Genomic DNA, 12,440 nt, shown 5'->3' on the forward strand with positions numbered 1-12,440 from the left:
GGTTTGAAGCCCGAGCAGTAAAGTCTGTGAAACTCTTCTCTTCAACAACAGAAAAGCCAGAAGTGGAGCTGTGGTTCAAGTGATAGATCATTAAACACAAAAGCTCAGGGACAATGCTGAGATCCTGAGTTCACGCCCCTGAACTAGTACTGGCAGGGGAGCATGCATGCTCATGCACACATACACACATATAAGAGCTTTACTTAATTTTTTTTTTTTTTTTTGGTCAAGTCGTGGGGCCTGAACTCTGGGCTTGGGCGCTGTCCCTCAGCTCTTCAGCTCAAGGCTAGCACTCTACCACTTGAGCCCCAGCCCCACTTCCGGCTTTTTCTTTTTGCTTATATGGTGCTGAGGAATCAAACCCAGGGCCTCAGGTATGCAAGACAAGTGCTCTACCACTGAGCCACCTTCCCAGCCCAAGAGCTTACTTAATTTTGACAAATGTATGCAATCAGTACCATGTGTCTATTGTATGTTTTTAAGGTAAAATATACATCACACAAAATTTACCATGAAGTCCTTTTTTTTTTTTTTGAGATGAGGTCTTGTTCTGTTACCTGAACTTGAGCATCTTCCTCCTGCCTTAGTTTACAGAGTAGTTGGGATTATAGGCACATAATACTGCCTGGCTTCCATCTCAACCACATATAGACTATATATTTATATAAACTGTTAGGATTATTGTGACTGTTTATTAAGTATTAATAACTAATTTGAAGAGCACCAGCTAACATTCCCATTCCTTACCCCTCTAATCTTTATAAAACTTGGTATGAGTGGCAAACAGATGTCTACTCCAGTTTCCAGAGGAGGAAGTGGGAAGGAGTCTGGTTGAGGAGACAGCCCTGCTGCTCAGTGACTAAGTCCACGCATGTTATGCCTGCAATGGACATTCTTGGGAAGTGCTCTCCTAAGAGACTAAAGATGTATACTTCCTCTTGTTTAGAAAATGGTGTGGTGTGTCCCAATGGCCTAGGGGGATGCTGCCCTCCCTTTTGGGAGAGCATTTGGGAATTGAGAAACCTTGTAATGGTGCCAGTTACCCTAGAGTCCTTCCATTTTTATTTCCCAACAGAAGCAGGGAACATCCTGATCTGCAGCTGTGGTGCCAGCCTTGGAAACAGCATTCAGGGGAAGGAAAAGCTCATTCCAGACACATCCACATCACAGATGCCAGGAGCAAGGAAGAAGCCCCAAGCTATAGAACTTTGAACGGGGCAGTAGAAAAGCCCCTGCCCCGGTCTGTGGAAGAGTCTTATATCACCAGTGAGCACTGCTACCAGAAGCCCCGCGCCTATTATCCTGCTGTGGAGCAGAAGTTGGTGGTGGAGACTCGGGGCTCTGCCCTTGATGATACAGTCAACCCCCTCCGTGAGAATGGTGATGATTCCCTCTCCCCGCGCCTAGGCTGGCCTCTAGACCAAGACAGAAACAGAGTGGACAGCGACCCCAAACCCAGCTCCCCAAAGGTTTGCGGTTTACTTGAATTTGTCCATCATTCAGTGCTCGAGGGGTTCTGAGCTCTCTACCTGGGTTAAATATGTTATAGAAGACAATTCTTAATAGGACTGCATTGGAGTTTATTATATTTTTTTGATCTAGTAAAATGGATATAAGTTCATTAGAGCCACTTAAGCCAAAGATCATTGGTTCCAGGATACCTCACAAAATGACAGCCAGTGGTGGTAGATCTCAAGGTGAGAAATAACAAAGAGACAAGGGATGATTGCAACTTGAAAAAGTATAAATTAGGAATATTTGTCTTTTTTTATTTTAAAAAACATTGTTAGGTTTTGTTAGGCAGGTTTTTAATATAATTGTATGATAGCCAGGTACTAATGGCTCACACTTATAATCCCAGCTACTTAGGAGTCTGAGATGAGGATTGAGTTCAGAATCAGCTTGGGCAGGAAAGGCTGAGAAACTGCATCTCCAATTAACAAGCCAATTCCTGGACTAGAGGTGTGGCTCAAGTGGTAGAGTTCCGGCCATAAGCCAGGAAGAGTGATGGAAGGTCTTGAGTTCTGGTATTGGCATTCCCTCCATATGATAATTTTGTATCATTTATAATTTCACAGCCCTGCCATGGAAGGGTATGTTTCAGAAAAATATTTGCAGCTTTCAACAGTTTTCTAGGAGCCAGTCTGTTTTATATCCTTCAAGTCACTATCTTCCTGAACCTCCTGAACATCCTCTTTGTTGTTGTTGGTGGTGGTTGTGGGGCATGAACTCTGGGCCTGGGTGCTGTTCCTCAGCTCTTCAGTTCAAGGCTAGCGCTCTGCCACTTGAGCCACAGCACCACTTCCAGTTTTCTCAGTGGCTTATTGGAGATAAGAATGTCACGGAGTTGCTTGCCCGGGCTGGCTTTGAACCGTGATCCTCAGATCTCAAGCCTCCTGAGGAGCTAGGATTACTGGCTTGAACCACTGGCATCTTGCACGGAACATCCTCTTAATTGCCAATGTTGCCATGCTTAACTTTTCTCCCCTTTTGGTGCCTGTCCTTTGTCAGTGAGGTTTTGTGTGAATTCTTGGCTCCTATGCCATTGTTGTCCTTACTTTCACAGACTTTATCCTGTGAAGTGGTGTTACCAGCAAGTCTATTGCTACACTTTGCTCCAAGGGTGGGGATTGTACTACATTTAGTCTTTGCCCTTGTCATTGTCTAAAATGGGTTAGGCCAAGGTCATGCAGACGTACTTTGTTATTCCGACCTGGCTACTTTCCCTCCTGATTCAGTCCTGCTTCTTTACCTATAGAATGGGACATGGAAGCAGCAGGCATGTGTCTACTCAACACACAATGTATGTGAAAAGCTCTCAGCACATTGCTTTGCACATAGCACTAAATCAGTGTTGGCTGGAATTTGTTTCTTTTCAAATGAATGAATGAAGGTTGTGATTCCAAAATGTAATAAAAGATTGCTGTAGTGTGGACTATGCAAGTTTCCTAGAGGTGTCCGCCACATACTACAAAGTCAGGAAATACCCCACCTAAGCAAAGCAAATCTTTTCCACTACTGGTGGGTTGATAAGTGCTGACACCTTATTCTATTTAATCCTCATTATCCTTCAAAGTAGATTTTACCTCCTCCATCTCTAAATAGAGACTCAGACAAGGAAAGTAGCTTATCAAGGCCTGAGGAAGATTTGCCAACCTTGAGTAACTCCCGCATGTTAACCCTTGCCCTTCTAGGCCTGTTCTAAGCAACTGTCAGGCCATTGGGAAGTCTGCTTTAGGCTGTGCCCGCCAGGGGAAACAGTCCTGTGGAAGTTGCATTAGTGCAGCCAGGAGGATTCCTCCCAGTGCCCACATGGGACATTAGGGTCGGGATCATTCATGCTATAGCTGCTTTTTCCAAAGGTTTCCAACACAGTTGAAAAAAGGACTGGAGGTTGTCTAGACTCAGTAATTTATGTCATTGCTTCTCCAGGTGAGAGAATATGTCTCCAAAAAGGTCTTGCCAGAAGAAGTCCCCACTCGGAAGCTGCTGGACAGAGGTGGAGAGGGGCTTCTGACATCCCAGCACCAGTGGCAGTTTAACCTGCTGACTCACGTGGAGTCCCTTCAGGATGAAGTCACACATCGGATGGACTCCATTGAGAAGGAGCTGGATGGTAGGCACTTCCTTGGCCCCTATCTCATGGCATCACTTTGAGCTCCTCCTTCATGTTAGCTGTTTCTGAATACTCTTTTCCCCACCTCAGTAAGGCAACAGAGTTGTCGAACAACTCTGTTCTTGTCTCTTCTTTCCATACTCACTGCACCTCCATTCTCCCCCCAAAGTGGACAAGCCTTACTTGAATTTATTGGGCACATACAGGCTCATAATGTCAGGGGTCCTGCCTCATGTGGTTTGTCCCTTCTGCAAAGGTTAGTATGTAGAGCTAGTAACATAACTCAGTGGTAGAGTAAAGTTTAGTATGTGGGAGGCTCTCAGTATAATCCCCCGCATCACATACATACATTCTGCATATACCTTGTGTATATGTAAAAGAGAGAAGTAGACTTTTTGTTTTGTTTTGAATTACAGCCTAGACTTTTTTTGTCATGTGCTTTTTATTCAGCCTGTGATGAAATCTAAGATGAAGTCTTCTGTTTAGCTGGTACAGAATTTCAGTGAGTCATTTTTGTAGCTCTGGGGATTTGTCTTAGGTGGGAGTGATAATGAGCAGGCCTGAATTTGTGAGAATGGACATGATTAAATTTGATCTCTCTTATTTTGTTTTGTTTTTGGGTCCGTTCGTGGGGCCTGAACTCTGGGCCTGGGCGCTGTCCCTCAGCTCTTCAGCTCAAGGCTAGCGCTCTACCACTTGATCTACAGCACCACTTCCAGTTTTCTGGTGGTTAATTGGAGATGAGAGTCTCATGGACTTTCCTGCCTGGCCTGGCTTTGAACTGCAATCCTCAGATCTCAGCCTCCTGAGTAGCTAGGATTACAGGTGCCTGGCCTATTTGTTTTTATCTTAAAAATTGACCTAATTAGTCAAGTGATGGTGTTCCATGCCTGCAATCCTAGCTACTCAGGAGGCTGAGTTCTGAGGATTACAGTTTTTTTTTTTTTTGTCGGTCATGGGGCTTGAACTCTGGGCTTGGGCACTGTCCCTGTGCTCTTCAGCTCAAAGCAAGTGTTCTACCGCTTGAGCCACAGCACCACTTCTGGTTTTCTAGTGGTTTTATTGGAGATAAGAGTCTCCCGGCCTTTGTTGCCCGGGCTGGCTTTGAACTGCAATCCTCAGATCTCAGCCTCCTGAGTAGCTAGGATTACAGGCGTGAGCCACCAGCACCTGGTTTAGGATTACAGATTCATACCAGCTCTGGCAAGAAAGTCTGTGAAACTCTTATCTCCAATTAACAAAAAATAGAAAAAAAAAATTAAAAAAAAAAAAGCCATAAGTATGGCTCCAGTGGCAGAGCACTAAACTTGAGCAAAAACTTGAGCATAAAAGCTCAGAAACAGCACCCAGGACTAGCACAAAAATCAGTCAATCAATCAGTCAATCAATCCATCCATTCATCCCCAAACATTTGACCCAATTAAGAAATAAATGTTCAATTTGGTGATTCTGGGTATACTCAAATCTAGGATGATTATAACTGGAGATATCAAGTATATATAAAGTACCTCAGAGAGAAATGACTTTGTTGCCAAGCATCTATGGTTCATACCTAAATCTGTTACCTGGGAGGCTGAGATTGGGAAGACAGCAGTTTGGTGATAAGAGTCTCAGGAACTTTCCTAGCTGGCTGGCTTCAAACCATGATCCTCAGACTTCAGCCTCCTTTGTAACCTGGGATTACAGGTATGAACCCTTGGTGCCCAGCAGTTTCTGCCTTTTTTGCTAGTTAATTGGAGTTGGTTGTCTCAGACTTTCCCATCAGGGCTGGCTTTAAATTGTGATCCTCAGATCTCAGCTTCATGAGTAGCTTGGATTACAGGCATGTGAGCCACTGCATCCAGCTCTTGAGTGCAATTCTAGAAGGCTGATTTTTTTTCTCTTCTAAATTGCTTTGTTGGGCTCCTTAAAATTTTAACTGGTACCACTGTCTATGAAAAATAAGCTGAGAAATTTGAATGCCACAGTAGAAATTATAAGTAGAGGTATTCCTGGGTCCCTAAAAGAGGCTTAGCTCCATGGAAATAGGGTGAAGTTCTGGTATTACCAGAGGTTCCATCCTTAATAGAAGAAGTCAGAGCCTGCACAGACAGTCCTTACCTCCTGCAACCCTAATCTGAGTGGACAGTGGGGTGAGAGGGTAAAACCAGGTGCTCTGTGATCTTTCAGAGCACCTCTCATATGGCCCACTGATTTGGGACCCACATATATTCTCTCTCTTTTCCAGCCCTTTAACAAATGGATGACTTTTTTTTTTGTTGGCAGTATTGGGGTTTGAACTCAGGATCTTCCTGTTCACTCAGCTTGCTTGCTCAGCTTGCTTGCTCACAATCTGTTACATGAGCCATGCCTCAAGCCTAGCGTTTTGATGATTATGTCACATGGAATCTCATGGATTTGTTGCTTGGGCTGACCTCAAATCCCTCTCCTGTGGATCTAAGCCTTCTGAGGCTTGGATACAGGAGTGAAACACTGCAACCCAGCTAAATGGATGACTTTATTAAGAAAGCAGTACAAGGACTGGGAATGTGGCTTAGTGGTAGAGTGCTTGCCTAGCATGCAAGTAGCCCTAGGTTCAATTCCTCGGTACCACATAAACAGAAAAAGCGGGAAGTGGTGCTGTGGATCAAGTGGTAGAGTGCTAGCCTTGAGCAAAAAAAGAAGCTCAGGGACAGTGCTGAGTTCAAGCCCCAGGACTGCCAAAAAAAGAAGAAAGCAGCACAAGACAAATGTTTACCTCAGTCAAACTGTTGAGGAAAATAAAACATGTACAATTCCTTACATGATGCTTTGGTTTAAATATTATAACATCAAAGTTAGACTTGATGTTTGAAGAAACAAATATAAGGAAAGAATACAAACTATGATGATATAAACTTGCATAAATGAATGTAAATATACATGTGACAGTTAAGGAAGGTTGAAGCACAGGAGAGAGTCTTAATGACGTTGACCACCAACACAGAAGTAATCAGCAATGTGCTTCTTACCTTCCTTGAGGAGGTTATGAGCAAAACAATCTGCACTATAGGAAGGTGAACTGAAATACTGTTTTGTCAGTCTAACTCAGACGAACACATACAGGACCACTAGTAGTATTCATGAGCTACCTTTAAGGTATACGGAGTGTTCTTCGTGGTTTCACTTCATCTTTAGATGTGTTTTGTCCTCATACAACAACTATATTCTGTCAAGATTCTGTTCTTATCTACTCCATGAAATAATTTGTTTTTCTCTCTGGGTTTGGATATAAATTGATAGCCTCTCATTAAATTCCAGAGCTTCAGGAAAGTATTGTGCCAATGATAATTATGTACCAATCAGGAATATAAATCAGAAATGACAATGATAAAAAGCAGATAGTTTCCAGTCCCTGTAGATTTTTTTTTTTTTGGTGCCAGTGCTGGGGCTTCAACTCAGGGCGTGGGCACGCACTGTCCCTGAGCTGCTTTTGCTCAAGGCAAGCACTCTACCACTTAAGTCACAGGGTTACTTCCTGTTTTCTGGGATAAGAGTCTCACAGACTTTCCTGCCCTGGCTGGCTTTGAACCGTGATCCTCAGATCTCAGCTTCCTGAGTAGCTAGAATTACAGGCATGAGCCACTGGTGCCTGGGTTACAAGCCACATTTTAAACAGTCAATAACTACATATGGTAGGGCTAGTGACTTATGTATTCCACAGCAGAAAATTCATTTTCACCACCAGAGACTCTGGTGTAAAGCATTTGTGTTAATTTGTTGTCACAATGACCAGATATCTAACAAAAACAACTTAAAAGAGGAAGAACTTATTTCTATTCATGTTTTTAGAGTATTCAGTCCATGATCTCTTGGTTCCTTTAACTTGGGTAGAACATGATGGTGGCAGTAGTGGAAGACTGGAAGCTGGTGGGGGTGGGGGGGGGAGTGGAGGACTGATAGCCTGATAGCCAGGTATAAATCTGTAGAGGTACATCCCCACTGACTTACTTGCTTCAGATAGGATCTACCAATATCTACCACCTTATACCAGCTAGGGACCAAATGTTCAACACCTGAGCCTTTGGGGGACATTTTATATTCAAAATCATAGCAGCACTTGGAGCTTTGTCTCAGAAGTGATACAATATAAAATGAAATGATCCTCCCTTCCCTCCCACATGAGTAGTCTGATGGGATAAGTGAAACCTTAATTCTTGTAAATTAAGTTCTGGTTCTTTTTCTTTCTTTTGCCAACAGTGCTGGAAAGCTGGCTGGACTATACAGGGGAACTGGAGCCCCCGGAGCCACTGGCCAGGCTTCCACAGCTCAAGCATTGCATCAAGCAGCTGCTGACGGACCTGGGCAAGGTGCAGCAGATTGCCCTTTGCTGCTCAACTTGAAACTGGGCCTCTAAGACTTAACAGGGGCACAATCCTGGGCACCTGCAGGAGGAGCTAAGCGTATTTAAATAAATAAAACTAGCATGCTGAATGCACGTGACACCAACCGACTTCAGGGATATGGCCAGGAGTGATGAATATTGGACAGAGACCATTTTGGCTGCCAAGGGCAGTTTCTAATCTGGAAACCTACCAAGAAGGCAGCAGAGAGTCTTGGGATCTTTTTTTTCTTCTGTGCACATCATTAAATGAAGAGAATCTTTGCACAAACTTGACTTGAAATCGTGCCACTGATGATAGATGGAATGAGAGCCAAAAGAGTTTAGTTGGAAACAGATGTAAATTCAATTTCCAGTTTATTTAATTGACTTTCCTGTCAGGTTGAGGCACATGCCAACCCTTCTGGTTTCTGCCTGGTATGGTGTTTAGGCAGCCAGCATCATTTTCATTTTCAGCTTCACAGGAATGTTGGGACTTTATTGTGCTGTGGAGGTTAGGGAGGAGGAGAGCAGCAGAGGCCTCAATTGCCCTGCCTTCTTAGGACTTGTCACTTTCCTCACCACATCTCTTGCATGACTTCATGGTACTGGGGATAAGTTTTTTATGCTTTTCATGTGAGTTGGCTGAGTGTGGCTTTTGTTACAAAGCCCATTCAGCTGATGGAAGAACTAGAATCTTACTATAAAATGAATCTAGAAGGAATTCCAAGTGGAAGCAGGCAGGGTCTGGAACCCAAAGGACAGCATTTTCTACCACATCATATTGATAGCTTCCCAATTCTATTTGAAGTCCAAAATAACCCTTTTTCCTAAAATTTTGAACTCTTCACTGTAAAGATTTGTTACAAAGAATGTGGTTTGGAGAATTACCTTATTTTATATTGTCAACGAACTTCAGATTCTGTATGTGCCACTTTTTTCCTTCCCTGAAGGTCATGTTCAGTAGTTGGCAGTTTCAGGATTGCTGACACTTTAACACTTTAAATTTTCTGTTTGTATTACTTTGTGAGATCAAGGTGATTATGCTGCTTAAAGTCCAGGTACAACTTACTTGTACCTTTCAAGACAATGTTGTGTTACTTTGGAGGTTATGATTCCATGTGTAATTGCTATATTTGTTTCTTACTAGGCAAAGTTAAAAAAAAAAAAGTTTCATGCTTTGAGGAGTGACCTGTTCCACTAGTTTTCTTATCACTAAAGGCAAAAAAAAAAATCAGTACAGTTTTCCATTAACTCACAAGTTAATTATGGGTTTATGAATCTGTAATGTTACATGCCGCAAATATTTACTATGTAAACATGAAATAGCCAGTCTCTCAATAACAATGACAGTATCTCCAGTGACCTTTAGAATGGTTAGGTATGAGGCACGAGTCATTGTCGTCATGAATTCAGGCTTCTGTGCTAAGATCTGTTTCAGGGAATGCTTTGTCTAGTGATTCATTCATCTGATACAATGAATTATAGTTTTTATTGACTTGTTATAGCTTATCCATCAGAGAGAATACATGCAGCTTTAATATCTAATGAGGCCAACACAATTCCTCTACAAGAGGCTGTTTCCCATTAACATTGGTGTTTTTGGTGTGGGAAGGAAGTTTGTATCTGCATGGCAACCATGTTCTGATTATCAGACAGCTGCATTAACAAGAAGTGTGTGATGCTTGTCTAAAAAGGGAAGAAACAGGATCATTTTTTTAATTACCACAATTGTGAGGTATGATGATTGTTATATGTGAATGATTTTTCTGAAACTACATTTGAGTATCACATCTGGGGAAGTGGTAATGTTCAAGGTAAGTTTCATGTCTTATTGCAGATGGAAGTGGAAACTGAATGATCCTAATTTTGCTGAGTGGCCATTACTAGTTTTATCATTTAGGATTTGTGAAGGAAATAACCCATTTTTACTCATTGTGACTTTTGTTCTTAGGGAAGTAGGGAAGACTCCCCATATTCTCTGTACTTCCCTAATTTGAAGCCATTTGAGGGGCTCCATTCCCAATTCCTGGGTCAAGATGAGTTAACCCCAAGTTGGAGCACTGGAAACTTATTTACAAACAATGCCGATACCATTTAGAAGTATGTGCACTACCTAAGTTTTGTCTTTTGAGAAAAACTATCCATCCAACTATAAAAATTGCCTTGACAAAAATAGTTCTGGTTTGAGTAATTATTTTGCTTTAAGTGATGAGTGTATGCAAGATGGATCCTTGAGAACCAATACTGCACCGTGGATACATGTCTATTGTTTATGTGCTGTTAGAACAGAAGGCGCTGTATATACAACATTGCTTAGAAAAATTGCTTTAAAGCAATATTTGCAAAACATGCAAACTATTGTATCTGTATTTGGAAAAAATAAAAAATGGGTTCTTGTTGCTATATTTCAGTCATATTACTGAAATATAATTTTTAGTCTTTTGGGGGTTTTTTTTGGAGGGGGATGTGGTCAGAGGAAAGTAAGTTCTCATGTAGCCCAAATCTTATTATGTAGCTCAAGTCTGGCCTTGAACTTGCAAAATTACAGCTCAACTTTCTGAGTGCTGGGATTACAGTTACCATGGCCCAGGAAGTCTAAAGTTCTTTACCCAATTGTTATAATATTACTTGATCATTTGTAGCCATTACCTTGTAAAAGAAACCTGCATTTTTCTTTTTGTGCTGTTCCTGAGGCTTGAAGTTAGGACCATTTCCTCCCATTTTTCCTTTTCTGCTTAAGGCTGGCATTCTTGACACTTGAGCTTTTACTGCCACTTCTGGCTTCTTAGTAATTAATTGAAGATTAGAATCTATCAGATTTTCCTGCCCAGGCTGTCTTTGAACTATGATCCTCATGTTGAAGCCTTCTGGGTAGCTAAGATTATTTGTGTGCGCTACCAGTTGCCCAGCTTGTTTTTTTTTTTTTTTTTTGGGGGGGGGGGGTCCGGTCATGGGGCCTGAACTCTGGGCCTGGGCGCTGTCCCTCAGCTCTTCAGCTCAAGGCTAGCACTCTACCACTTGAGCCACAGCACCACTTCCGGGTTTTTTCTTTTTGCTTATGTGGTGCTGAGGAATTGAACCCAGGGCCTCAGGCATGCAAGGCAAGGGCTCTACCACTGAGCCACCTTTCCAGCCCCTTGTTTTTCTTTTAAAAGATTTTGGAGGCAGAAACAAATTGCCAAGAAATCCTATATGCAAAATACTTTTGAATGTCTCATATTTCAAAGCAAAATGCCTTTTCCTAGCTTTTCAACTAGTCTGGTCTGTGAATTATGGTGAGGAGTTTCACGTTTATTATTGGAAGCAATACAAGGAAAATAAGCCTGGCCTTTCTTAGAATTTCAGTCTTTTCATCCAGAATAATGCAAAGTAACATTGTTATTTTTTTTTTGGTAGTACTGGAGATTGAACTTAGAACTTTCTGCATGCTTCTCCGCATGACCTACCTTCCTTATATTTTACCTAAAGGTTCTGGGACCAAGCCAAGTTGGCTATGCATCCCAACTAGCTCCTCTCTAGTCAGGCAACAGCCTCAAAGGCAAGGCAAGGCTTTCATATTTTATAGAATGTCATCATCATCACTTAGCTTCTTAATTACATTGGTTAGAAAGTTGGGTGGGTGGCTGGGAAGGTGGCTCAGTAGTAGAGTTCTTGCCTCACTGGTTCAATTCCTCAGCACCACATAAGCAGAAAAAGCCGGAAGTAGCACAGTGGCTCGAGTGGTAGAGTGCTAGCCTTGAGCCTGTAGAGCTGAGGGACAGCGCCCAGGCCGAGTTCAGGCCCCATGACCGACCAAAAAAAAAAAAAAAAAAATTGGGTGGGCAACAGGTGCCAGCGGCTCACACCTATAATCCTAGCTACTCAGGAGACTGAGATCTGAGGACTGCAGTTTGAAGCCAGCCCAGGCAGGAAAGTCCATGAGACTCTTGTCTCCAATTAGCCACCAGAAATCTCGAAGTGGCTCAAGTGGTAGAGTAGAGCACTCACCTTGAGTTGAAGAGATCAGGGACTGTGCACAGGCCCAGAGTTCAAACCCCATGACTGACCAAAAAGAAAAAGAAAAAAAGAAAATTGGGTGGGTGGGGGCTGGGAATGTGGTAGAATGCTTGCCTAGAATGCATGTAGCCCTGGGTTCGATTCTTCAGTACCACACACACAGAAAAAGCTGGAATTGTCGCTGTGCCTCAAGTGGTAGAGCAAAAGCAGCTCAGGGACAGTGCCCAGGCCGAGTTCAAGCCCCAGGACTGGCACACACACAAAAAAAACAAGAAGTTGGGGGAGGGGGAGAGAAGGGTGGTACCTGTGGCTCATGCCTACAGTCCTAACTATTCAGGAAGCCAAAATCTGAAAATCATGGTTCAAAGAGAGTCCAGGAAGAATCCTAGATTCTTTTCTCCCATCAACCAGCAAAACTGAATGTGTGGACTTACAAGCCAAGCAACAACTGGAGCCTGAGCTCAAATTAGCACAAATAAAGATAAA

General features: G+C 42.6%; 1 protein-coding gene across 3 annotated transcripts in view; it reads left to right on the forward strand.

Annotated features, from left to right (window-relative positions):
• Phf20 (PHD finger protein 20) overlaps positions 1–10,363 on the forward strand; it is a 104,880-nt gene extending 94,517 nt beyond the window's left edge. For all 3 annotated transcript variants that reach the window (XM_042694360.1, XM_042694361.1, XM_042694362.1), the window contains 3 exons: positions 1,076–1,469; positions 3,433–3,616; positions 7,835–10,363. In XM_042694360.1, coding sequence (XP_042550294.1) covers positions 1,076–1,469; positions 3,433–3,616; positions 7,835–7,977 — 721 coding nt within the window. In that variant the 3' untranslated portion in view covers positions 7,978–10,363. The remainder of the gene's footprint in view (positions 1–1,075; positions 1,470–3,432; positions 3,617–7,834) is intronic.
• The last annotated feature ends 2,077 nt before the right edge of the window (positions 10,364–12,440 follow it).

This window comes from Dipodomys spectabilis, unplaced genomic scaffold, assembly GCF_019054845.1.
Source record: "Dipodomys spectabilis isolate Male_0828 unplaced genomic scaffold, ASM1905484v1 ptg000175l, whole genome shotgun sequence".
NCBI classification, from domain to species: Eukaryota; Metazoa; Chordata; class Mammalia; order Rodentia; family Heteromyidae; genus Dipodomys; species Dipodomys spectabilis.